Source organism: Stegastes partitus, unplaced genomic scaffold, assembly GCF_000690725.1.
Source record: "Stegastes partitus isolate 25-593 unplaced genomic scaffold, Stegastes_partitus-1.0.2 Scaffold308, whole genome shotgun sequence".
Lineage (NCBI taxonomy): Eukaryota > Metazoa > Chordata > Actinopteri > Pomacentridae > Stegastes > Stegastes partitus.
The window spans coordinates 281888-309678 of record NW_007578039.1 but is presented as its reverse complement, the minus strand read 5'-3'; the positions used below and the strand labels follow the sequence as shown (position 1 = coordinate 309678).

Here is a 27791-nt window from a genome sequence, read left to right as displayed (position 1 = left end):
GGTCAGCATTGCAGAGAGATTTTCTATCTCGTGTTTGTATCTCTGGACTTCAATATCTCTGCTGCTGTTCTGCTCCTGCTTTTTTTTGGCCTCCTGCTGCAGAGCTTTCATTCTCTCCTCCATCAGCCTCTTCATCTCATCCAGAGCGCTGTGCTGGATCTTGCAGGCCTCCTCCCTCTGCTGGTTTTCAGCTTTGCTTATCAGCAGCTGTTCCTTAATATCTCCCCTCATGATGGATATGTTCAGGCTCTCTGGAAATACTTTGTCAGTACTTGTTGGTTGGTTGGTGTTTTTCAGCAGTTCTTCTTCTTTAAGTTTAGGTTCTTGTGTGAAGGTTGTTGCTGGTCTTTAGCAGACTAGGATTGTGTGCGCCGATAACCAGCAGTCTTAGATACACTGTGAAGAGACCAGATGCTCTGCGTGTCTTGCAGTTCACTGCTGGAAAGGTTTTGTCCCTGCCTCTTATTCTAGAATCAAATGTAGATTCTAGAACTCTACTGAGTCCATTTCTCACCAACAACCAAGTGGCCTCTGTGCATGACCTCATGTGCAGTAATGAGTTTGAAACAAATTGGGTGAACAGGGGACATTTTTGGGGTCCTCAGGGGCTCAGTGCAGAAAAATGCAGTTAGCAAAATGTCCGCTCCAGGTGGCTAACTTCTGTGCTTCCTTTCAGTCACACGAAAAATATTTTTAAAAAATGATGACGGTAAACAATCCCAGTCTAAAGCAGCACAATACCAGCATCCAAATTCACCGGCATCCGCTTGACGCTTAAATGGACGGTTCATATGAGATGTACAGACAAACCAACAGATACCTTCCCACAGTGTACCACAGGTTCCCTTATAAAATGTGTTTCATGTTCTCCTTTGACTACTTATCACCGACATCCATCTTCAAATGCTCTGCAATATTTACCACTTGCTCGCAACTTTATGACGTAAAACTTGCCTGGACACTCACAAAACTGATGCACAAAATAAAGACACCGCTGTTGCACCAACTCTTCGTATTCCACAGATCAGTCATGACATTTCAACCTTAACATTTAGACATTTTCAGTAAATCTGCAGTAACCTATTGCAGGAAATGTTCTTTCTTCCGGTAGCCTTCATAGCATTTATAAATGCAATTACATTTAAGTACACATTTTACACATTTCTGGATCGTGTTCTCTTTAATTTGTGCAGAGAGAAGTCCTTTTTTTGGTTTTTGAAGCAGAGTTTACTTTGATCATAAAAAAGAGTGCATCAACCCTTTACACATTTGTTGCAGCCAAATACAATTCTTTTTTTGTTTCCATTAGTAACAAGTGGGAAATTGATCCATGTCAGACTTGTCAAATCTGCCCACTTCAGTCCCTAAAAGACAGAGAATACTATTTAAAATAATATGTACATCCTTCACTCTCTCTGCCCTTCGTTATATTTTTGCTTCTCCCAGCCCGAGCATGCCTCTGAAATTTTCCAGATTTTCTGTTTTCAAACTGTTCACCACATGCTCTTGGACTTTCTAACCAGTCCTACCGGACTCGCTGCCTGATCACCTGTTCCCCATTCCCTTTTCAGCTTCCCATTATTTGTAATGGCTCTGTTCCCCACACTTACTCCATTGCTTTCCAGTCCCTGTCCTTGTGTGTCCTTGCTTCAACCAGCCTTGCCATTCGGATTTTGTTTGCCTGAACTCTATGTAAGCTAGATCACATTCATTAAATTCATTTCAACTTATCTGTTTATCAGTTTCTCGGTTTTGATTTTTCCTCCTGTTACCCAGCACACCACACCTACGAAAATGCAGGTGTAAAGCCTAAAAAAACCCCACATATATTTATGAGAAACTCTGATGAAGAATACATTTATGATTGTCTTTTTTATAGATTCCCTTGCCCATGAACCAGTTCTGGAAGCTAGACCTATCTCCACTGCACCCAAAGTCCTTCTGGCTGCCTTTTTTTGCATTTATTTAAACTAACTGTCTTGAACTGTGCCAGGCCCAGGATGCAATGATGCTGCTCTTGCAAAATGGTGTTGAAGGCAACTTGCTTTGGTGGAATGTACTTGGAAGATTACAGTTTTTGGATAACTGGTAAACAAACCTACAAGAACAACTGCGTCAGACAGTAAACGTAAATATATTCTTTGTAGATCTTTACAGCAATTCACTGAAAGAACCAAGCAGGCCTGCCTTAATGCATGATCCCAGTCCTTGCTAAAAGCCATGTAAGTTGCTGTTTGGAGGTTGTTGTTGTTGTTTCCTGTGGCATTTTAAAAAAAATGTAACGGCAGAGAACGACAGAGGAGGAGAGTGCTGGTAAAATATGTGGTTCATGGTAGGCTTATACCCACAGTCTACATCCGGTGAGTCAGACTACCCAGGAACTGTTTTGCTTTCCATCACCAAAGAGGTACACTGGCAAGCACGTCTGTACTTAGACACAGTCCTATATTTAATTTAGCTGAGTTCATTTCTCATTTGATAGGGGATGATGCACTTTGACATAGTTCCAGAACAGTGCATGAAACCGATGTGCTGCATAGAGAATTGATTTGGTTTTTGCGAATTTGAACCTAGTTGGGATTCAGTGATTTAAAATAAATGGTAGTCTGTGTTTAGATATACTAAAAACACACACACAAAAAAAGCATTTACAAAGAGAAAAGTTGATTATTTTTGCCTAAAAGTCTAGACGACTCGGCAAATCAGCCAAAACAGGAGAAAAACAAGGAAATGTTTGAGTCCTTTGCAAATCAAAGCAGTTTGCATCTACGTCTTACGTTCACAGCTGGGCAGCGGGTGGCTCCACTCTCCTTTATTTTGGCACTGCAGCACCGGCTCCCCCACCAGGTAGAAACCAGGATCACAGGACAGCTGAACTTGTGCACCGGGGCTCACCTCCACATTGGAGACGTGCAAGTGCGGCACAGCGTTCTCTAGCTTCGGACAGTCTGGAGAAAGAGAAAGCGGCAGAGTCAGAGCTACTGGGCTTGCACGCAACAAGTAGAGCCAAAATGTTGTTGTGACTTGGAAAGTTAGCAAAACTGTATTTAAATCCATTAAAGAAATCTATTTAAGGTTCATCATTCAAGGTGTTTCTGAAATATGTGAGGCTCTCTTACCAGCACAGAAAATGCTGTTGAGGTTAACTTTGACTCGGCCCACCACCCCATTGAGAAAGTCAGGCCAAGCGAGGACGTTCCCTCTGTGGGTGACATGGGAGGCAGGACAGCTGCTGGCCAGGACTTTAATCTACAGAAGGGTCAGACAAGGCAAATCTAAACAAACATCCTATATACAGTATGTTAATATCAACATTCTGAAGTGCATGTTAAGTAATGTGGTATCAAAAACCTGGTTTCAAAATCCTAATAGTATTTTTTGGGACTTAACAGAAATGCTTTAGTCTGTATCTTAAAATACTGATATGAAATTCTGCACTTGTTTGTACTCAAGCAAATTCACATCATCCTTACAGAGCTCAAACTGACAATGAATCATTTTCAGTGTTTACCTGCTGTGGTGTGAGAACACGATCCCAGATGTTGAGTTGGCTGATGGAACCGACGAAGGACTCGACAGGGTTGAAGCCTTCCCCCCTCTGATCCTGGTCCTGACCTAATACTAGCGCCCCTCCACCTACAGGACACGGGGATCAACAAGGTTAACCTTTACTCACTCAGAAAGTGTGTCACTTGTCTACAGGGACACAGCTTTAATTCAGTTTAAAAAATATAAACAATGGACAGCAGATAGTAAGACAAAGACCGGCGTTGTTTAGTAACACAAAAACAGTTCTTAACTCGTTGTAAAATGATAGATTATATAATTTATTGTTGCTTTATCTTTTTTTTTGTTATTATTATTTGTCATTAGTGCAATATAAAATAATTGGATTGTAAGTCATATAATGCATCATAGCTGATTAGAGGCATTAACTATTGCATTGTGATGACATGAGTAAACTATTTGTTATTAGATTATTATTGCACAGGTGACAACATTTCACAGGTTATAGAGTATTCGTTAAAGATGGACGAACTACTTGTGAACCTTTGAGAAATTGTCTGTAAAACATCTATAAACAAGCTGGACCAGTTATGTGTAACACCTTCCTAATAATTAAAAATTACTTCATAAACCCTTTATAAACATCAGTGAAGTTTTAACTGATGCTTAAGACGACTGTGTAAGTGTTAGCCATTGTTTTATTAAATAAACTAAGCTGATCATTTCTGATACTGAATATTTCAGTGATGTAATCAAAACATCTGTGTTGGCAGAAAGGTGACCAGGCCGAGGATAGCACTACACCTGGGATAGTGGTGCCGACTGACAGGCCTTTGCCTCCGTCTGAGGGCTTCCCATTGATGTAGATTCTCCAGTCACCATCCCAGCTCCTCCAGGACACGCCAATATGGTACCACTGACCCGTGTTCACCGCAGGGCAGTCAGTGATCCGCTCCTTACCATTCACATACAGCACCCACCTAGGACAATCAGGCAGAGCAGGAAGACAGACCAAAGGGTCAAAAACATACAAGTACGAGTTTATGAGTGAAATGTTACAGTGTGTGTGAATGAATTTGTGCATTACTGACCCGTTGTAGTCTATGAGAAGGAAAGCATTGTCGCTGCCCTCCACAGCGTAGGAGACGGGTGTGCCATAGTTGGTGGTGTCCACTGATCTCATCCAGAAGGTGCAGGTGATTTCTGTCAGCGCCGGCATCACCCCATCCATCATCACGTAACCATGGATACCAGACACCTCAAAGTCCAGGTTGAAGGCCGAGGACATCTCTGAAAGGACAGACCAGAAAATTATTGATACAAGCAGTGGAAAAAAAAAAAGTAACAACAAACAACAATGAACCACTTTTGACATAAAATCATTGCAGACATCATCTATCTTTCCTAACTTGCTCTCCTTTAAATACACATAAAACAAAAACATTTCCAAACGTGTGATTTCATCCACACAAGGAGTTGCAAGACAAAATGTGAGAGAGCCCAAGAAAGCCAAACTTTAAGTTTTGCTTTGCTGTTACTCATGTTTTTGTTTAAAATTCTGTCAGTTTTACTTCTTGAGGAAGATAAAAAAAAAAACAAAGTTCCCTCTTTTCTTTAACTCCTGATTCGTAAATAAACACAACTAGAAGTTTGCCACATGGAGAAAAGGCTGTGAGCCAGGCTTGTGGAATAAAAATAATGTTTTCAGCATTTTTAATGAGAGAAGTAGTGACATAAAAATGGCAAAATACCAAAAAACGATGGCCAGTCAGCTCCGCTTTAGATGAAAAGAAACCAATAATGAATGCATGCCCATGCTGTGCTGTAGAAATACACAGCCAGGTGTAAGTGACAGTTGGATAAAAATTTACATCTTTCCCCTCTCGAGTTGCCATGGTGATGTGTCATCTGTCCTATAGTACCTGTCTCACACCTGGTTCCATTGAACCCAGGAAGGCAGCGGCAGGTGTAGGCCCCCAAACCGTCCAAGCAGCTGGCTCCGTTCACGCAGGGGTTAGGATCGCACTCGTCCACATCCACCTCACACAGCCGGCCTCGGTAGCCCTCCACACACTGACACCTACAGTAACAGGGAACAAAGACAAGGATGTTTCAGATACGGTCTTTCTCAGAGAGCTTATCAGCTGTTGAGCTAAGTGGACCTGGAAACAAGATGTCTGCCATATATCCACATACCGAAAGTGATTTATAAGCAGTGAACACATCAAAAAAATGTAGGAAATAATGGGTTAAAATTACTATTGAGAAGTGACATCATTTTCTAACTTGTATGTAAAGAGGATTAATAGGATTTCTCAAATGCATGAAGCTGCTTCCTTCCATCATGTTCTTTATTACCTGAAATTGTTAACAGCATCAAGACACGAGCCTCCGTTCAGACAGGGGGTACTGTAACATTCATCGATGTTGATCTCACAGCTATCGCCTGAGAATCCAACGGCGCAGTTACAGCTGTAGCCTCCTGTCAGGTCCTCACACACACCTCCATTCAGACAGGGGTTGGACAGGCACTCATTGATTTCCAGTTCACAACGAGATCCTGTTGAAACGTAAGAATGAAGTCTTGGTGAAATAATCCACGTTAATAATTACCTGATGTTAAGGAGTTAATTTAACTGTTGCTCTAATTGTCTGATGATCAGCTGTTGGTTATCTGTCCAGTTATCTGACCTGTGAAGCCGGCGGCACAACTGCAGGTGAACTTGTTGACCTCGTCCACGCACACACCTTCGTTCAAGCAGGGGGAGGAGAGGCACTCGTTTACCTCCGCCTCGCACAAAGAGCCTGAGACAAAAGTAAAGTGTCAGAGAAATAGGTTAGCAGGGATTAACAGCATCCCTCCATTGTTATTCTTAAAAAAGAAGGTTTTTGTACATTAAAAGTTCCTAATTTGTTTTTCAGCACATGTAGTATAAGCCATATACAAGGAGTGATCAGAGAGTTCGGAGACTTTTTTTGGTGTGTGTGCATGGAAAGCATCATGGTCTTGCACATGCTCTAACTGTCATGCATCCAGATGTTGCAGGACATGGCCGACAGCTCCTGTGTTACAGATGTTTTTGTGACCACTGGCAGGTCACAATGTGCTGTGCACCCAGTCGCACGTTGTCATTTTTGACCACAGTAACCAACCCACCCTAATAGAGTTTAAAGTGATCATCAATTAAAAACTTTCAAATGTACAAAGCTACAACTTCCGTTCCTTAAATGTCTCTTACCTAAAAATCCAGGCTTGCACTGACACTGGAAGTCTCCCATACCGTCCTTACATAGGCCTCCATTCTGGCATGGAGCAGAGTCACACTCGTCTATGTCTATCTCACACTTGGCACCTGAGGAAAGTAATATCAGAGACTGAATCCAGTCCTCGTCATAACAGAGTCACATACAACACTGCTTTAGTTGGGATGGATGTCCTCTGCAAGAAACACTCAAACAATAGTGTTACGGTTTGGTATAGGCGACACAGCAATCATAGGAAATGCAACATACAATTCCCTTAAAACTCCTCCTTCTTCACTTCAGCTGTTTATTATTAAATGGTAATAACATTTTATTGATATGATGGTGAATCTGTGACTGGTGATTTACCCGTGAATCCAGGCATGCAGGTGCAGACGTATCCTGCTCCAACCTCCTCACATGTCCCCTTATTCTGACATGGATTCAGGAAGCACTCGTGGAAAACCTGCGGGAACAGCAGTTCAGACGATGCTGACACACATTAAATAGATCTACTAAAACAGTGCTTTACACTACATTCAGAAAACTCCACGCACATAAAGTTCTATATAATTACATAACATGGTTACAGTATTTACGGTCGTAGTTCGGTCTGGTAAGGTTGCTCCTTGAAATATGTGAACACTACTGGTTTCATGACAAGGTGGTAATAAAAAAGTTCTGTATTGGCTTTTGATCATTACTATGTACTTGGTTTAGTTGTAAAAACTGTTCAGCAATCTATTGAACCTGTAAATCCAAAGGAAAAACGTTACTCCGTATTAATGTGACTTATTAATGTCAGTGGAGTTGCCATTTTGCCTTTGCAACGTATAATGTGCGTTGAATCTCAGATTTAATAAGGCTATAACTGAATTTTCAGGAACAATTTAAGTTTTACAAAGATAAAGACTTACCTGACTGCTGGCTTGGTAGTCCTCAACGACCTCCACCTCTGGAGCAGCAGTCACACTCTCCTCCTTTGGAAGAAAGCTGGAGCCAAAACCTGACAATAACACCCAGAGAAAACACAGACAATATAAGCAAAGTCAAGTCGGAAAAACACAGCAAGGATCTTTCCCTTTGCTACCAGACTGGCAGACGTTTGAGATCCAGCTGAACAAAAGCCTGTATTCTTATTCAAAACTGGCAGCACGTCCTAACCGCTGTTCATTCCCACACTTCAGGCATGCAGTGTTATTCATTTCCATTCTACTGCAGAGCAATAAAAGCCACATTATTTCCATTTCCCCCGATCCCGTGCAGTAATCCTGTTTCCAATTGGATTGAGCTGTCACAACACAGATCAGGCGCCACACAACTGGAGCGATGGCAGCGAGTTCTCACACAGACAGCGAGCAGCTCCTCGTATTTTGTTCTCTGCTGACTTCACTCCTTATGTCCTGCAGGTATTTAACATGGGTCACTTCACATGCCCCTAAACACAGCAAAATGATGGCAAAATAGAACTCTAATGTGTGAACAAGACCTCTAAAGTCAGCACATCTGCTCACATCAGAGTTAAAGTGGAACAAACTCTAGGTCATATAGTGTTAGTTTCAGCTAACATCATTGTTACACTATGAATGAATCTAAGTACGGAGTTGCTCCTGCATCTGTGGCTGGATTTGAAGATGGCTGACTTTATTTATGCAAAAGTCACATTGACATTTAAGAGTTGACTTAAAAAGTCACATTAAATCAAGTCTGGAGCAATGAATATCTTTAATAGGCACTTTACTGGCAAAATGTGGAGTCAGTCAGCACAACTGGTAAACTATGACGTTATGATTCCTGTTTTCATATGTGCATCACATTTTTCATACCTTTCATGAAATACCCCCTCTAATGAAAACAAGTTTTTGCCTTGTTAACATGTCTATATGGTGTTTTTTATAAGCTGCAAGACATATCATTAGCAAATCAAGCTCATGTTGAGTATTTTCACTTTGACGCTGTCCTGTATGATGGCGGTCTCAGGAATATGGAGTCAAGACTTCTGGGGTTTCATACAAAACAAATCCAAAGAACAAATCCTGTAAACTTGCAGGGAGGGACTTTTCATATCATTATTCTGCATTAGAATGGGTTTCCGGCTCAAGCATGTATGGCTGAATTATTCCAGTACTACATCTTGCCACTGGGGCGCACAGAATAGTGTTACAGTGTCTGAGCAAAGTCATAGGTTAGTGAGAGAGCTTGAGCTACCGTGAGCAGAGAGGGGTGTTAGGTGAAAGTAGTGGGGACTACATTACACTACTATGCAATTTTAAGGCAGGAGAGGATTATTTTCATGGATAAATAACTAGTTGTTTCATACAGAAAGAGGAGTTTTTCAGAGGTTTAATCTGCAACCAAAGAGGGGCTTTTAAAATGTGTCAGTTACCAAACAATGGTTCAAAGCTGATTGTAGACACAACCACCTTTTTATTATCATTTTACACCAATGTACAGTAATCAGTTTTCTTGTTTTCGTACAGGTTCCAGGTAACACAGAGCCATACCAGCTCTGACGACATGTACTCTAAACACAACCGCCACTAAAAATCCTCCAAATAAACACTGTTAAATTTGCTCCATATCACTTTTATACTTTACTGCGACAACTAAAACCACAGCGGGTATGTAAAGTGTGGTCTACAAGTGTGCTCAAGAAAGTAAGAAGTCATCTGCACTACAGGACGATTGACGGTACATAAAGCTCAGTGAGCCCTCTTTGATGTCGCTCATTGGTTTCCTAAAGGGCAAAAATGAGTAGAGGCGGAGCAGGAAAGGAAGGAAGGAAAGGTAGGACATGCAAACAACTTTTAGTCACAGGCTGTCCTGTGACACACCCGCTTGTCACAACCACACCCTTAATTATGCACAACGTTCAGCCTTAATACAATTTAAATAGGTAAATGCATGAACAGAAAAAACTGCTATCGAGACCAAATGTGTTCTTTGCACCAGGCTGAAAACTTGTATATTTGTGCTGTAAAACTGTGAATTTTAACGTGGGACTCTGTAGGTATTGACTAGCTTTTGGAGCCACAAGCGACCATTCGAGGAACTGTTTCTGTTGGCTTCTGCCCAGAAGGTTGCCTCTTTGCAAGACAGATAGATCCTTTGTACTGTTCGATGCCAAAACCAAATTTTAACACAACAACGTCCTTTTTTAGTGTCAAAACAAACCATTATCAGTTACCATGGCTTCCTACGTAGTGTATGTTTAGATGGAGTCTGGTCAGGGACACTTACTGGAGCAGTGCTGTATCGTGGTCGCCCCGGTAATCGTGGTGGTTCCATAGAAGGGACAGGAGAGGCAGTAGGAGCGGCCACTGTCAGGCTGGTAGTAATCTCTAGGACAAGGGTAACAAGGAACCAGACCAGTACGAGAGAAATGACCTGCTGAACAGGGGACTGTAGGAGAGAGACCAGAGAAGAGAGGTGCACCAGAAAAAAAGGGAAAAAATGCATTAATATAAAGGTGCAGGTAAATGAGCCAGGATCACCTAAAAACGTTCTCAAAAAGTGGCATATGCTTGGTAGGAAAACATCAGAGAGCTCCAAATCCACATTTGAAAGGTTATAGGTTATTTATGTATTTTAATTGGAAAACTGGTAGCAAAATTTTTAACTTTCCAGATTTATCCATCCAGCTTTAAAGGGCAATCATATAAAATTTCCAAGTAGGAATTTGCTTTTTTGATTTAATTGCACATAAATGCCAAATACTAACAGACACATTTTTGCTTAGGAGCTGGAATTATATCGGTTTTCTTGCCCAGCGGCTTTCTAAATAACTCAAGAATGATTAGGGCTTGTCAAAGTTGAAGTAATTTAAGCTGATAGGACATTAAGTCTGTGTATTTTGCGCTGTCAAACTGTATCACCTCCACACTCGGCCTCGTCCACTGCGCCTCTAGTGACGGTGGAAGTCTCGTCAGGACAGACCAGACACTCCCTGGCGCCGAAACCGGGCTGGAAGTGACCCAGCGGGCATGACTCACAGATCTCCAACCCATTCAGAGAGCGGCTGCCGGGCTTACACTGCCCTGTAAACACATGCAAATCAAAACACAGTCAGCAAGAAACCGACACAGAAAATACATCAAAACATCAGTTACACAATTAACAAAGAGTACACTGAGTATTTTTTAGAAATGAAAACAAGTATGACAAAAAAAATACATGTTTTGGAACTATGAATAAAAATGTGAGCACTTTTTTTATTCAAACATTCAAAGACACAAATCTGTGTACATGCGTTGTACCTTTGCACTCATTTATGCTGCGGGAGTGAAGGTAGGCCGTAGAGGTTCCTTCAGGACAGGACTTGCACTCCAGCTGACCCTCCTGGTCCTGGTAGGAGCCCAGCCAGCAGCTCTCACACTCATGATATTCCAGAGAAAAGTATGTTCCCACTGGACATTGGACTGCGAGAGCACTCACAATTAGTGTTTTACTGAGACACATAAATCTTTTACAGCATTATTAGGTTGTGTATTCCTCCTGTTATGAGGGGAAGTGAATTCTATTACACAAATAAGGTGATTAAATGAGTTTTAATGGCTGTATCCTTCGTGAAGTCTCCCCCCACTTACCACACATCCTGCCCTTGAGCACAGAGCCTGGCCTGCAGAAGAGAGACGCTTTCTTGCTGTCCAGCGATTTGGGATCAGATACAATCATCTCAGAGGACAGGTGGAAGCTGGACAGCGGCTGCTTGGCCAGCGTTCGCTTCAGTCGGTTGGTAAGTTGCTCCAGAGTCCGCAGGAGCCTTTTCTGATTGGCCACTTCTATTGAGTCGTTCCTCGACAGGGGCAGAGGGATGCTTGCTGGGAGAACGGCCAAAGTTTAAAGGACTGAACTACAGCAACAACGAATGGCATTAAATATAAAAAAAAAAACACATTTGAGCCAATTCTCTATCTTCCTTTTCAAAGCATTTATGACTGTCAACTTTGTGACAACTCACAGTTAAGGCGAACACAGAAAATCACTTTTACTCTACCTGTGATGTTGAAAAAGATCTGGATCTTCTGGTCCCTGGTGGGGCCTGTGATCTTTCTGTGCCTCTTGCTGCGGTGGTGAGGTTGCACGCTGCGGTCTTGCTGGCGGCCGGGGAGCTGCCGGCTGCCTGTGGCAAAGCCTGACTCAAAGTAGGCATAATCCTGGGCGCCCTGAGGACCCCAGCTGTTGCTCCAACCCCCTGGTGCTGATAGATGTTAGACAAGGAGAAAAAAGGATAATGAGCTCACAAGATGCTTCAGTTAAAATGTCAGTGGGATGTTTGGTGAATGTAAATCCTACCGATAGAAAATCCATTCTCATAGTCGTAATTGTACTCCAGACAGTGACCCTGTGACATCACCTCCAGCTTGCAGGTGACGTCGTCGCTGCTGCAAATGTTGGGAAGCTGTTGAAAAGAAGGAAAACAGCAACATGTATTCGAGAGTTGAATAACAGCAAATCAGTGTGTTTGTGTGTGTTAATACAGGTCCTTACCATGCCTCCCAGTTTGGTGTTGAACTCCCCAGTAAATGACTTGACCAGGTCCACATCGTCACAGCGAGATGCTTTAAACAGCATCTCAAAGGGCTTGAACCCATTGTTTGCTATGCGGTTCACTGAGGGGGAGAAAAATTACATGATGTGTTTTGACTTCACATTTGTCCTTTTAAAATCATGCAACACGACTCCCCACCGTCAAGTATGCATCCTAAAATTATATGCGCATACAGATATTCATGCACTTGCAGTATAGTAAAGGACAATGCATGCTTTTCAAATGTGGTAGCAGAAAAAGCCTGTGCAGCACTCACAAGAGCAGTCGGGTCTGTCGGGAGAGTAGGGCGGCTCCCACACACCGTTGTAGGCACAGAAGTAGCTGTGCACTGCATCCTGAGTGAAGCTATAGCCGTCTTTACAGCGAAGAGTACAGTTTACTCCATCCTCCTCCTCAGTACAGATGAACTCTCCGTTCACTGGGACATATGGCTGGTCACAAGTTGTGCCTTTGCAAAATATAACAGTTAGACGGTAGCATTTCATAGCATAGGTTTTCATAGATTATATTTAAATGACAGCAAGGATCATTTTATCTGATCCGTCTTCAGACAACACATACTATGAACACACATTTGCAGATACCTTTTATTTACATGTTCTTATTTATTAATCTTAACAGTGTTATCAGGCGTTTAACATTTCCACAGGATTTAACGACAGTCTTCCAGAGAAGTCATAATGAGGTTACCTGTCACAGCTACAGTAAGGTTGCATGTGCGGCTGTTTCCTGCTGCATCAGTAGCGGTGTACTGGACCAGTGTCTCTCCTACTGGGAATAGAGAGCCTGGACTATGGCTACTGGTTACAGTGAGGCGACCACCTGAGAGGGAAACAAGCACATAACACAAGTGTTGGTCACACAAATCCACCACATGCAGATTGCACTTTTGCAGTTACAGTTTCAGAGTTTTGAAGTTTCTCTTTCAATAAAAATATTCCTCTTCCATTGACATTTTTAAGAAATTCTCAAGACTTCCATGTTTTTAGTGGCTTTTGGTTGCTGTTACTAGTCAGAGCAGTTCAGTATGTTATTTTTTGGTATTTTTTAATTATGTATTTCATTTAACAAATTGATTTGACAAGTTTTGCTCCTGTTTTCTGTCCTTCTATTTTTTTTTGTTGCATGCTTTATAACATTTACAGAACTGCGGTGAACTCTGGTTGTTTTAAAAATGTGCTATATAAATAAACCTGATTTGATTTATTCCAGCGATCCTGCAGAGGGCAGTCTTGGCCTTGCTTGATTTTCCAGGACTAAATGAGTCACTCTTAGTAAACCATAGCAGTTATGTTAAACAAAGATATGTTGACATAGGAATGGTGTGTCTGGGCATCACATGGCAGCAGAAAAAAAATCGACTCTGGGGACTGAAGAGGAAAATTCAGTCTGGATGGATTAAAAAAAAAAGTGAATTTGCAGAGCGTGATGGATGGAGCATGGGGAAAGGCAGCTGTGATGAGAAGGGTGTATGAGTGTGTGTTGCGGCGTGTCTGTGGCCTGACACACAGGTTGTGGACAAAGAACAATGGAAACATCTGCAATAAGTGTGAGACACAAAGATGGAATTAAAAAAAAACGAAGGAAAAGTGCGTGATTGACCTTTCGTTTAACTCCAATCCATTAACGGTAGCGACGCCGTTCCAACAGGGTTGACACACGTCTGGCCTGCTGGAGTCTCCCCTTATATTTAGCCTCTGTGTGTGTGTGTGTGTTTGTACATGTGTGTCTACCGACTCATGACTATATATAGAGCTGGCATCAGGGTGTGGGCCTGGAAAAACAAAACACTGACGTCGAAGCAGCGCTGGGCTGACGTCGTGTGGACCCGAAGCAGCCGCAGCAGCCTGTTATTACAGTGGATGTGTGTGTGTGTGTGGATGGGGTGTGTGTGTGTGTGTGTGTCAGAGTGTGTGTTTGATGGGGGTGCACCTCTGCAGACAGGTGGGGAACGATCACTTTGGGTTTTCAGTGAGTCAAACATGAAGTTTGGGGCCCGTGTTAGTGAATACATAAATGCATACGTGAACGCTGTTATTTATGTGTGGAGCCAGAGTCAGTGGATTGTACGGGACGCGCTGTGGGCTGGAACACTGAAGAAGTCTGGTTTGTTGTCTGTCACCACTCCGGCTGTTTGGGTACAGCTAGAGCGCCAAGAGAAAACCATCTAACTCTACGATATTTAGACTATTTGGCAGGGCGACCCTTATACACTCCTTTATAGCAAGATCAGTCTGAAGCTGCTGCGTATTAAAATTTTCACAACAGTTTGCAGGAGCCAATCACAGACTTATCACCTCGAACGCTGCCCTTGAAGAAGAAGATGTTTATCCAGTTTAAGGTTCACTGGAAAAATTGTTATGTGGTCCAGAAGCATCATAGTGTGTTTCATTTGTGTGCTTATTTAGTAAAAAACATTGTTAGGTGCAGACATAAAAAGCAGCCACTTTGTGTAAAATTAAAAGTGCAAGTTAAGGCTCAAATTTTAACATCAGGTAGTTTGTAGTTTTCACTTAAGTCAAGCCTTAAACACACGAATACAGATATTTTTTCGAGGTGGAAGAAGAATGTTGATTTACTATTTGCATTGGCCTTGAAACTGTGGACATGAGATCACACAAGTTTTTTAAAAATCTGTGTCTGAGTTCCCTAAAACACCATGTAGAATCTATCGTTTTGCAAAACAGCCGTATCAATCTGACTTTAATCACTTTAATCTGACAGCCATTACATAAGAGAAATGGCTTTTTACATATAAAACTGGTCAAACCAAATATGCACTTCTGCAAATAAGCAAGTCAGTGCAAATTCTGCTTATACATGAACCTACAAAATCCTAGATACTTACATTTTTTTTTACTAGATTTTCAGATCTGGAAACAAAAACATTAGCATAAATACGATAACGCTGAACAATAGCGGTTGAGGTCTTCTCAGACACAAATGTGAATATATATTTGCTTTTCTCGTTAAAGTTACTTGAACCAGATCACGCTTCAGGTCAATTGCCCACTTTCCCCGAATCGTGTCAAAAATATTTCCTTCCACTTTCAGCAGGTAGCCACATATTTCCAAACCCTTGCTCTTTCCCTGGAGGTCACTTTCACACCATTTTCTTCTTCTGGCTTTTTTTTTTCTGATTCTGAGCCATTTTTTCCAGGTATCTCTCCTTTTATTAGCCTGCTGAGTGTTTCCTAGATAAATCACAGCACTGTTGTCCTGTAACATCTTTTATGGTTGCATTTACACGGTCTCAGACACGTTTAGTGTGGCTCCAGAAAACATGACTGTCGTTGGCCTCCAGGTCATTTTGATCTGTGGTGTTATGACAAACCAAAAGATATTCTTTCTGCAGTACACAAGCTAACCTAAAATGACCCTACTCATTTCTTCATGCATAGCTTTCACTTATGATTTCAGCTTTTAAAGTACATCTTTCTACTAATCCTTCTGTATTTATCTAAATTGTTAAGTAAAGACCTTCAAAGTGCTGTATACTTGTCATTTAAACTGAGTCTTAACACTCTAAATGAATATTTTTCCAGTGGGCGTACTGCCTGGACTGTCAGCTTCACCAAGACAATGATTAATGCCCAATCCTATTGTGTACAACGGCAGTCAGTCTGATTAGAACAAAATAAAAGTTTGACAAGCGTGTCAAAAACATTTAACTCAGAGGGTCCAGAAATATGTGTGCTCACATAATTACACAAATGACTGTGTGAAAAATGGATGGAATGAGCACACATTCCCACAAAAGAACATTTTTCATCGCAATAACACCTGCATCTCTCCACTGCCTCCATCTGTTTTACCATTAATGACATTAGCAGACAGTGTAACAGCTTCATCCGTCCACCAGTCCTATTCTCTCTCTATCTTTCTCTTAAACGCAGGCACACGAACGAGGCATCCACAGCTACAATCCATCCTCTATGTCCAGGTTTTCTCACCATTATTCATACACCCAGCTCTCTCTCCTGATCCCCTTTTTCCAATCACCCATCGGAAAAGAGCCTGTTTAACCATCATCAGCGGAGACAGAGGGTGGAGCAGAGTGGAACAGAGTTGCAAAAGAATAAACCATCTATGGAGACAGCAACCAGACATACCTGAGTTGTCGGAAAACTGTGGCACTTCCCAAACGACTGGCGTCTCCGTGTTCGTGGCCTGGATGGCGGGCGGCGACCTGCACCTGTCAATGAATGGGGGCTCCGTATCTATAAAGAGATATAAGGTTGTTAACGGGAGGTTTATGTCCTGATGACCAGACACAGAAAACCCAATCAAAAAAAGCACATTTGTGATTATTAACAGCAGTCAGCAGGCCAAAGATATGAGACTGTAAACTCAATCATGTTTTGGTAATAAAGTATGGGACAGTTTGAGCAAACACACAGCCACTAGAAAAAGACTGGAGCAGTTCATAACGATATTAGAAAAACACAGTTGGGAGCAGAACGGTATCCCATGATGTGACTTTTTGGATGCAGCAGTAAAGAATGTCAGAGGGCACTAGTTAAAACACATGTCTCTAATAAAAAACCACAACGTTCCACCTCCATAATAACATATGGAAATGTTCACGGCTACCATGCTTGAGGTTTTTCCCCCTGACTGCAGTGATTATTGAGCGGCTGACACGGGACACCCCTGTTTTTTACTCCCTACAGCAAGACTGTTTGGCACCTGCTGGGGCAGAAGGACTTCCTTAGTGCTCAGTATGTCAATTAAACTAAAGTTTTATGCTGAATGACAAAAAAAAAAAAAAGAAAAGCTGCAGCACAGCACAGGCAGATGGAGTAACAAACAAACAGGTGGTAGAGTCTGCACTGATGGATAAAGAGGCTGTCCCGTAACTGAGACGCTGCAGGTTTGGACCTCACAGATGGCCAGGGTCTCTTTGGTTGGAACTAGCTCACTTTGCCCCCTGCAAGTTTGCCAACTTATTATGTTTAAAAATATGAACCCTTTACCTACATTCACATTGAAATAATACACGTATTCTTGCTATTGCATGACAAGTTTCATCTCAGCGTATAGTTGCAGGTACAGGTGGAGTCTATGATCTAGTTAGCATATTTTGAGAGTTAGTATGTGCCCAATTTACCACTACTTCCTGCCCCATCTTCGCCCTCCTTCCCTTTCACCCTGTTCTGTGCACAAGTATGAACATACAAAAGACCCGCTGGAATATGGACTGATCAGAGCCACAACAACCAGATTTTTGTCCAGCAAATACACAGAATGGAGAGCTAGAGGTCCTTGAGGTGATGTCGGCTGAATTGAACAAAATGTGCTTTGGATTGGAATTGCTGACTCCAGCTTTAAATTTTAAAAATTCTAACATGGGATGTTAAATTGCAATTTACAGTTCTGTTTGGTGACTCAGATATCTTCATTAGAGCTGCTGGTGTTGTTCAGAGTAGCATGCCATAGTGTGGGTTCCCTGGGTTTGTGCAAATTACCAGGCTGGACATTGTGTTACTGAGTGTCGTTGATCTCTGCTATGTAAAAACTGCTTGTGTTAGATGCTTTATGTAGTATTAAAAAACTCTGACTGAGGAAACACCACTTCAGTAACACTGTATGTGGGTTTTTGGTATGAATTTGGCAGCCCTGCAGCTCAGCTGTTGTCTAGACTCAGATGAGATTTATTGATGATTTCAGTTGTTTAAGGTCACTTTGTGTTAAATGTTTGATTGTAAAGTGTGGTTATAGCACATTTTAAAGTATTCTGATGTGTTTTTGATCAAGAAAAGAGACAATCGCAGCAGAAATTACTGTAATATCTCTGTTGCTGTCGGTTCATTCACTCATTGACGCAGGGACGCGGTCACTGGTGGGATATTAACACTGACCAGCTGCAAAGTCTGAAATATTCATCCTGCAAATGCTTTTGTCCTGACGTCCATGTCACTTTGTGTTTTAATTAAATTGTAATTTATTTTATCCTGGAACGGACAGGAACCATCATCCAAAACCAACATAAAAGCTGGGTAAGACCTCTCCCAGTGTGAAATGTGCCATTGGAGGCATGCCACGGGCCACATGCAGCATCCATTGTTTGCTTTGATGCAGTCCCCAGAAGGATGAGCTCACCGATGACAGTGACTGTAAAGGAGCAGTTGGCCTGGTTCCCGGAGCGGTCGGTCGCAATGTAGGTAATGGCTTCCTTTCCGATGGGTAACAGCTGGGGAGGACTGTAGACCGGTTTCACCTGCACCACCACCTGGAGGAGGGAGAGAAGGTAAAATGTGAAGAAGAAGAGAGTCAAAAGTGGACTTCATGCAAAGAGAAGTTACGAGAGAAGCTGTTCTCACGTCTACAAAGTACTTTCTGTTTGGTGACACAGTAGCCGAACTGCATATTCGGCTTGTTCCTATAAACTGCTTTGTAGCAAACAAACTGGACTCCGTAGTGTCATCAGATGGTGGTGGTTTATACAAAATGTGATACTTGAAAACGTGCACAAAAACACACAGCTACTGATGGCTTGTTGAACAGATAAGAACAGTACAATATAATTTACTACCTGATAAATACATAAAACTAACTTGTATCAAACAGCATGTCACATGACATGTATATCAGTATATCAAATAGATAAAGTGGTGTGTGCTCGTGACCCCTCGTCCAATTTTCTTTCATATCCTGTAAACCAGCTGGGAACCACTGGCATAAACCCTCAAGTCAATCTGGTAATAATAAATATTTTATTTCTGAAAAGATTAGTAATTGATCAATTAGTAGCCCTGAATTTAACAACATACATGATGAGCTACATAAAATGCCAGCTTCTGGAAAGTCAGAATTAGCGGATTTTCCTAAATATCTCACCTCTTCTTTAGAGTTGTCAGTGGCGGTGGGGACGTCCCAGCTGATGTTGGCGGTGCCGCGTCGCTCATCCGTCTCTGCAATAATGTCTGTGGGGCACTGGAGCCGTGGTGGTTCAGCATCTTAACAATGATCACATTAAAACAACATTTAAACTACATCCAAATCTTCCAGATGTTCCCCCAATCACATCATTAAACCTGATGAAATCAAGCAACATGGATGAACAGGAGAAAACTAGTTCTGTAATTATACACTTCAGCCTGAATCATTTATTGGTTACAGGGTAGCAATAAAGATCTCATTTCAGTTTCCTCCAATACCTCACATTGCAATGTGCAACCCATCCACTTTATGAGGCAGATAAAGTGTGTGAGGCATTCAGAAACAAGTTTTTTGGTTGGAAAAGCAAACCTAATAAAGAAATTCTGAGATTGTGGAACAGTTCTCTTGTTTTGAGTTGTTTTAGGTAATCAGTCTGTTTGTGGCTCCCTTGAAGACATACAGTGGTAACTCATGGCAGCAAGTCCATCCATTCATTCATTCATTTTCCTCTGAGGTCACAATGGCTGAGCAGACCTACTGGATACCTTGAATTTCTGTCGATTAGCAGGTGCTGCGAGTGGCACATTGCTCCAGATCACAGAGTGGTGGCTACAGATAAAGTAATGCATTTTTAATTCATTAATTTATCCAGAAAATGCAAAGGGAAAAAAAAGAAAAAGAAAGATATCAGTGGACTGGAAAATACAAAATAACTAATCCAATAGTTGGCCAATAATCAGTTAACCCCTTGTGACCTCCCAGTAATACCTCTCCTCCACAGGAAGGCTCCCTGGAGGCGTCCTAATGAGATACATGAACAACCCCCGTTCAACACAAAGGTACAGCAACTCTACTCCAAGCTCACTCCAGCTGCTCGCCCGTGTTCAGTACTAACATGTTTTTGAATCTCGAATGTTTTCACTATGATTATAATCGACTTGCCCTTGAGAAATTCTATTTGTTCCAGCAGGAAACAACAAAGCTCTTTTAATATGAAGCATGGCATTGTTTGGGGGAAAAAAAGAAAAAAAAAAACTTCACCAGTGCACCTATTTGAAAGTTGGAGCCACCATAGCCCTTGGATGAAACATTTTCTTCCTTTGTCTCATTCTTAAAACAGCATGTTGGAATAATGCGAAGCCAGCACAGTTCAGTTCAACTCAGTTCAAGCCTGCAGTAAACAAGTAAAGACTCCAAGCGTTGAATCTCCCATCGATCAGCGGCGGTCATGCCTGTTGTGTTGTGTAAGAGAGCTGCTCCCATCTGGACCTGATGACCCATCCACTTAGGCATCCATCTCTGCTAAACACGAACACACTTAACTAGATTCGGCTTCATTCATCTTTCTAACAAGGCGAGCATATTTCACTTTGGGTGTCATCAAAATGAAGTGGGCGCCGAAAAAGGCCAGAAGCTTTCGAGGAGCACTCTCAACTTCGTAACAACTTTCTCTTTCTTGATCTCCTCTTTGTGTCCATGTTGCCATCCCTCATCATTATTCTTTCAAGCTCATCTACATTTTCTTTTTAATATCGTCTTTATTTCCCTCCTTCCTCGGCTCCTTCATGCCCGATGGGATCAGAAAAACTCATCTTCTCTCTCCTTTATAAAACACCTACAGATGACTCATCCTCCCGCCTCGCCCCCCCGTCTGCCTCACCTCTCCATTCGTTTTCATCTTTATGGCACCTCTTCCTCTCCTTAACGACAGCAGTCCCTTCATTAGCGAACTTTCTCCGTGAGGAAACGAGGGGATTGAGGACATTCGGGGGGGAGACAGGCGAAGCTGCTCTGCACCACCTGTTTCACCTGCAAGGCATCTGGAGCGCTGCAGTCTATTATAATGATCTCCAGAGCCCAGTTGGACTTAAAGGGAGGGACACAAGGGCTCGGACATGGTATGGTTTGAGTTAGTGACCCAAGGTCTGCTTCAAAAGGGGGCTAGCACCGTTCTCACCATTCACAAAGCGGAGGGAAACGCAGAGAGGGGGAACGGAGAATGGAAAAAATTCTCCCTCCAAGTTTCCTGCTGTTTTCTTTTTATATCTTCCTCTTTCGCCACATATTCTGTATCTTGCTTTTTCAGTCTTTTTAGAAAACTCACTCATTCTACCTTGCAAATAAGCCTATGTGTTACAACTCTATAAAACTAACTGTAGACTTAGCTAACTATAATGAACTATCTACTTTAACACCTGACTGGCACTTAAAGCCCAAATGGCCATAACTTGGAGTAAAGTTTTTAAATGTATTTTCTCAGGAAGGGAATGCTCTTGCATATCAAATGCAAGTCGCTGGGCTTTTGGGTAGTTAGTTATTGTATTTCTGAATTCTAGATGAAGCTACGCAAGCCGCTTCTGGCCTTTACGCTGAGTTAATCGCCTCCCAGCTCTTGATTCATGCGTAGGGTACAGACATAAGAGTGTTCTGATTCTTGGAAAGCCTGTGAAGGAGTGTATTTCCCAAACTTTTTTTATATATACCCAACTCAAAGTTCCTTACCAAACTAATAGATGGAAAAAAATCATCACACTCGAACCTAAACTCCATCATCCCGCCTCTACCTCCCCAGAGTGACTTGACCTCAGTATAATTCCTGTTCCTGTAACAACCCTAAAGCGAATTTACAGCTCCGACAGCTATGACCTCTGACCTCAGTAGTGCAGTAGAGAAAAGATCAATTTTCCCTTTAGAGAGAAACACACACACACACACACACACATGCACAGCGCATTACCTGTACAGACAGCTTTATGGACATTAGCGGTCCAGTTCCCAGAGCCCAGGCACACTGCCTTCCTGTTTCCCTGGAGACTGTAACCTTGACGACAATTGAGCAGGCAAACGAAGCCCGGCGCCACTGCCCTCTTCCCGCAGGCAGGGGGCGACAGCAAGATGTTCTTCTGGGCCACGATGGGGGGACAACGCACCTCTGGGAAGGGAGAATGAGACACAGAGATTAATCTGATGAGTATGTAGTTTATTTTGTTACTAGATGAGAATTTGTAGATCAAAAGTGTGCCTCACATCCTACGCCTTTATTTTGCTCTGGTTAATTAGTAAAAGTAGCTGAAAAGGTTTCCATTTTAGTAAATTAGATAAAATCAGCATAAACTGAAAAAAGACTTGGAAGATCACAAGCGTGTTTCCTGCGTGATTAAATCTGACTTTGAGCTGGCTCCAGTATAAATGCCAACAATAAAGCTATTCTCAGTCACCGCGTATCAAAACCTGGCACGAAAACGACAAACATTTGGTTGGAAATCAACCTAAGAAAGCACTGACCACAGGACTCACACACTGGAGGCTTTTTCTGCACTTTTTGCGGCACCCAGCTTGTGCAGCTTTTACTTTGTGACGGACAGATCATTCTCATTTTCAGTCTCTCCTTCCCTAACTCGTGTTTCATTGGCTCTAGTTGCAGAAGCTATAAAGGGAGAACTCACACACAAGGATGTTCAACATGGGAGATTTCAATCGGATGAAAAAATATCTCAGCATCCTCTCGGGGCAGCCGAGGAGATCCTCTTTCACCACAGTGCAAACAAACACTAAAACAAACCACTCAGCTACAACAGCAGCCCACAAGACCCTCTTAGCTGTGTTAAAGAAGTAACGACAGTCTGCGGGGAAAGGCTGAGTTGGTCAAACAAACAAGCTGCAGCTCCGTCAGTGCACGGCAGCAGAGATGGTAGTTATTGATAAACAGAGAGAGAGTTGTCCGGAAGCAGAATGCTCGGGCGTTTTAAATAGCGCAGCTCGCTGGTTGGTTGGACGTGAGTCAGAGCAGAGCCGGAGCGGTGAGGCCGGAGGTTTGTGGCTAAACACTCTCACACTGTCCCTTTTTTGTGTGTTTGTGTGCCTGACCTGGGTGCTCTCTGTGGCGGCCATGAGTGTGTGCAACTATTTTAACTTAACTATCAGTTTTGAAGTGTGTGGGTAATTTTGTGTGCATATGTTGTGTATATGTGGTGACTCTGCTATGAGAAAGCAGATGTATCTTTCACTGGATGATGTAGTGGGTCTCTGTGCAAATACACACCATATGTTTGACCAGCGTGCATGTGTGAGTATATGTTCTCCTGTGTGTTTACATGTGTGTGTAAAACCACATGGTTTTACATAAAAATACCCAGATCATGTGTTATTTCAGGGTCATTCATTTGATAAATCATCCTTCATTTTTTTTTTTTTTCAGTCCGTTGAGGGTTTAATATCGTCATGCTACAAGAAAGATGGACTATTAGAGAGATTTGATGTGTAACACAGGACTAAATAATGCAAGATGAATAACCAAATAACGAAATGTAATATAACTCCACAGATGAGGGAACCACAAGACTTTGGATGAAGATGTGATGTATTAATGTCAAAAACAAGACGTATCACCTGACTAAAGTATTGCAAAACAACTGATCGCACCACATTATGTTATTTCTCACAAAAATATGAACAGCTAAGACAGCTGGGCTTCCATCAAATAGAAATTACGTTTATTTTTTATGTTGAAAGTGCCTTTTCAATGTTTTATTTTATTCTTTCATAGTTTTTAGATGTAGCTTTTAGATATGAGGACAAAAAGTGAAAATAATAGGCTAGCCGAACGAGCAATTTATAACAGTATTAACCAGAATTTCTCCCTCTTTCTGTTTTTTACTCCAGTGTGTTTTTTTCCAGCGTGCGATGGTGGTTGGTAGCGGAGCGAAGGCTTACCCACACACCGAGGTTGGGGTCCACTCCACTGGGAGTTGGCTTGGCAGGTGAGTCTGGAGTCTCCCTCCAGTCTGTAGCCTCGATCGCAGCCCACCTGACACTCCGCCCGGTAGGAGGCGCCGCCGTCGCCGCACCTCAGGAAGCCGTGCTGGGGCCGAGAGAGGGGCGGACAGGATCGCACTGCAAGGTCAGGAGAAAATAAACATGAGAATGCAAACTAACAAAACAGGAGAACAAAAACGGTTCTATTTATTGTTATGTTAAACCAGATCCATGTCTGGTGTTGTTGCAGTTTATTTTCTCCATCTATTCATTAAGGTTTTATTTTCTGCAAGCACTTCTGAATATGTTTGAAAACTGCGACAGAGAGGGAGAATCTACTAGAAAAATAGCGAGTGTGGCCACTAATAAGGTGACTATACTCTTCCTTTCAATTGGCAACGAACTTCAATTGGAAATATAAGGTGTGTCAGAGAAGTTCCAGGACTGGTGTCACAAAAGATATATTTCAAACCCAAACTACAAACTACAACCTACGAGTTTTCCCCTTCAGACGATCAACCATCACGTCTACAAAGAGATCCTGCGGCGTTTGCTTCGTTCAGTGCACGAGAAGAGGCGAGAGTTGTGGCAGGACAAGTCGTGGCTGCTTCACCATGACGACATGCCTGCTCACAATGCCCTGAGCATCCGATTGTTCCTGGCTGAGAAGAACATCGCCGTGCTGGAGCAACCTCCCTACTCACCCCACCTGACTCTGTGTGATTTTTTCCTCTCCCTCAAGCTCAAGGGGGTCATCAAGGAGACCCGTTTTAAAGACCTGGACGACATCAAGATGGCTGTGATGACGGAGCTGCGGAGAATCCTGGAAGAATCCTTCAAGGAGTGCATGGCGGCGTGAAGGCAGAGAAGGCTGGGAAAGTGTGTTAGACTCCAGGGGGATTACTTGGAAGGGGAAAACTTGTAGTTTGTATTTTGGATTTGAAATATATCTTTTGTGACACCAGTCCTGAAACTTTCCTGACACACCTCGTATATGCTTCTTCAACATGACCTAAACAAATACAAATTATTTTGTTATCAACATAATGTATAATTTGCTGAAACCGAGCTGTGACTGATGAACACAGGTACCCTATATAAATCACACAAGGAGGAAAAAGCAGCAATAAACTGCAGGAATGTACAGCACTATATCATCTTTTTTTTGCTATAACTGGGGGCCTATCATTTAACCCAAACCGTGAAAGTCCCTATGAAATAAAAGTAAAAATCCTGGTGTGTGTCTGTTCTGAGTTATGCTGAGGTCTAGAAAAGGGTGTGCAGTGTGTTATTTCTCATCACCACCCTCAGATAGACAGGCAGTTCAGAGGAGACCCCCTCCCTCAGGGCTTAACTAGCTGGGAGGTCCTCCAGTATGTGGCAAAGACTAGACTAACTGTAACACATACGAGCAGACATATGCACACACTCTTAGAAAATATATACCCAAAGCCACATACTATAAATCTTCCACACACACCCTTGAATATTCAGTGTCTTGGTATTTCTATGAGTCACACTGTTGCTTCCTTTCTGTTAAAACTGGCATTTTCCTCATTAATCTCTTGACCTCTCCAGCTCCCTCTTCCTTTCTTTCTTTCCGTTCCGCCTTTCTGAACTGCCTCACGCTTCCTTCTGTACACCCTTCCTCTCCTTATATCATTTATGAACTGTCTGTCTTTAATTGAATCCTCCCTACCTTTCTTCCTCTCGACATCTGGCCTGGCAAAAAGCAGTAGTCTCACAGTAAAAGCTGATTCCTCGTTCAGTCTAAACACATATGATCTCAATCCATGGCAAGTAATCTTTACATGCTGTCACACGCTGACTCCCTCTTGCTCGACTTTTAGGAGACTCTGAGCGAATCAGTAAAACAGATCAAGTCATAGACTCTCTATCTCGATAGGTTGATTTAGTGCTGCGTAAATGTTTATGAAGGTTTGCAGACATCGGAGCAGAAGTTTGAAAGGCTTTGATGAATGTAGATAAATGAGGAATTATATGAGACGTGGTGTGCAGGAACCTGCTGCCATGACACAGGCGTGTATGTTTTAATGTAAGCCGGGAGCATTGTACGCAAAAAACAATGTTTGCATTATGGCAAAGATAAATCTGTGATTTACTACATAAAAAGCCCACTTTTAAGATATTTAGCAACAGCTGGGGTGAAAAACGACAACATTCTGTTCGCTTACATTCACCCTGTAAGCAACATAATCAATGACACACCACACATTAGCTCAAGAAGCTAAATAATCAAGAGGCCTGACGGATATTAAGATGATCAACAAGCTAGAAAATTCTTTGCAGTCATCAGCTTTTAGCAGCCCTTCAGATTTCTGCAATTAGTTTCCCAACTGGTGCAACTTAGCTTCATTGGTTGCAGTTCGTTTTTTGTTTTTTTTTATAAACTCAACAATGGTAGGAGACGACAGTGGAGAGAATCTGGAGGTGATTGTTGCCACTCAAAGCCTCCCACTTCTTTACAACCTGTACTTTAAAGACTTAGGGAAACATTTAGAACAAACACGATACAAACCTATACAGTATAACAATAGATATCTCATCCTGCTGGGTGTAAACTTCATTGATTTGTTACAGGCTTTGCTACATTAGTTAATAATTTAGGCTGACTTAATAATTAATTAGTTAAAGGTCAGGAAATCAATTAACAGCAATTTTGATAAACGCTTAGTCACTTAAGCCTTTGTTCAAATGCAGTAATACAAAAAAATGTCAGTTTTTCAAATATGAACATTTGGTGCTTTTCTTAGTTTTATGTCTGATAGTATTTTTGCATGGTTTGTTCAGCACGCTAACAATGTGAAGAAATTACCCTGAGTTCTAGAAAGCTGGAGTGGTCATCAACAAATTAGTCTGACTCACTGGATGTAGACTCTGAGAATTAGCCTCCCAATTCCAGTGCCCATTTCAGGCTAAAACCCCCTCCTCTCTGGGAAACAACAACCTCCAAGCAGCAACCTACAGACTGACCGTCTAATAAGGCAAGTCTGCTTTTGCTAAAATATTCATTTTAATAACATTTTGATTGGCTCTGCAAATGCTCCATTAACAACAAGTTAACAAGTTCCTGGCAATTGTGATTGGTTTAAAGAAATACAAACAAGCCAGGGCCAGGGCCAGGGCCAGGGCCAGGGCCAGTCCCCCCCACTACAGCAGAATGATAATGGGTGCAGCCAAACCATTCTGTAGCACTGGCATCGGTGGTCTGGCTGTGCAAGACGAGCAACAAATCACTCACAGAGGCAGTGTGAGTACATCGTTCTGTAGCTGGTAAATTATGCCTCCCTGTTTTTAATGGTTGTTAGTTGGGATGCAGAGAAACAACATCAATTCTGTTGGGCTGCGCTGAAGAGAGTTCCAGAAGTATGTTTCAATAGGAAAAAGTTTCAAACCAGCGACAAGAAATGCATCCAATTTTCATATTAATATCACACATGAGGCTTCCTCCTCACCTTTGCAGCTGGCAGGTGTCCCTGACCAGGTGCCATCAGCCTGGCACAGTCTAATGCTGGTTCCCTGAGGATCAAAACCCGGCTGGCATCGAACACCGCAGGCTGCATCGAAGTGGTTGTTGCACACATTCTGGATGAAAAAGCCATTTTCTGGGGGAGACAATGCTGGACAGTACACCACTGAGAGGAGAGGAGAGGAGAGGAGAGGAGAGGAGAGGAGAGGAAAGAGGAGAGGAGATGAGAAGAGAGGAGAGGAGAGGAGAGGAGAGGAGAGAAGGGAAGAGAGGAGAGAAGGGAAGAGAGGAGAGGGGAGGAAAAGTAGTGAGAGGAGAGGGGAGGAGAGGAAAGGAGAGGAGAGGAGAGGAGAGGAGAGGAGA

General features: G+C 42.3%; 1 protein-coding gene across 1 annotated transcript in view; it reads right to left on the bottom strand.

Annotated features, from left to right (window-relative positions):
- The window catches only part of svep1 (sushi, von Willebrand factor type A, EGF and pentraxin domain containing 1), a 97685-nt gene that overhangs the window by 22359 nt on the left and 47535 nt on the right, over positions 1 to 27791 (bottom strand). Inside the window, exons 5-30 of the mRNA XM_008283380.1 lie at positions 27415 to 27594; positions 23897 to 24076; positions 21921 to 22115; positions 19142 to 19260; positions 18404 to 18533; positions 16414 to 16521; positions 12992 to 13123; positions 12558 to 12749; positions 12241 to 12362; positions 12046 to 12151; positions 11747 to 11950; positions 11337 to 11570; positions 11007 to 11168; positions 10626 to 10787; positions 9991 to 10152; positions 7668 to 7756; positions 7120 to 7216; positions 6747 to 6860; positions 6199 to 6312; positions 5866 to 6067; positions 5430 to 5587; positions 4599 to 4797; positions 4312 to 4487; positions 3512 to 3636; positions 3120 to 3249; positions 2778 to 2948 (exon numbers count right to left, since the gene is read on the bottom strand). Of these exons, the coding sequence (XP_008281602.1) occupies positions 2778 to 2948; positions 3120 to 3249; positions 3512 to 3636; positions 4312 to 4487; positions 4599 to 4797; positions 5430 to 5587; positions 5866 to 6067; positions 6199 to 6312; positions 6747 to 6860; positions 7120 to 7216; positions 7668 to 7756; positions 9991 to 10152; positions 10626 to 10787; positions 11007 to 11168; positions 11337 to 11570; positions 11747 to 11950; positions 12046 to 12151; positions 12241 to 12362; positions 12558 to 12749; positions 12992 to 13123; positions 16414 to 16521; positions 18404 to 18533; positions 19142 to 19260; positions 21921 to 22115; positions 23897 to 24076; positions 27415 to 27594 (3963 nt within the window). The remainder of the gene's footprint in view (positions 1 to 2777; positions 2949 to 3119; positions 3250 to 3511; positions 3637 to 4311; positions 4488 to 4598; positions 4798 to 5429; positions 5588 to 5865; positions 6068 to 6198; positions 6313 to 6746; positions 6861 to 7119; positions 7217 to 7667; positions 7757 to 9990; positions 10153 to 10625; positions 10788 to 11006; positions 11169 to 11336; positions 11571 to 11746; positions 11951 to 12045; positions 12152 to 12240; positions 12363 to 12557; positions 12750 to 12991; positions 13124 to 16413; positions 16522 to 18403; positions 18534 to 19141; positions 19261 to 21920; positions 22116 to 23896; positions 24077 to 27414; positions 27595 to 27791) is intronic.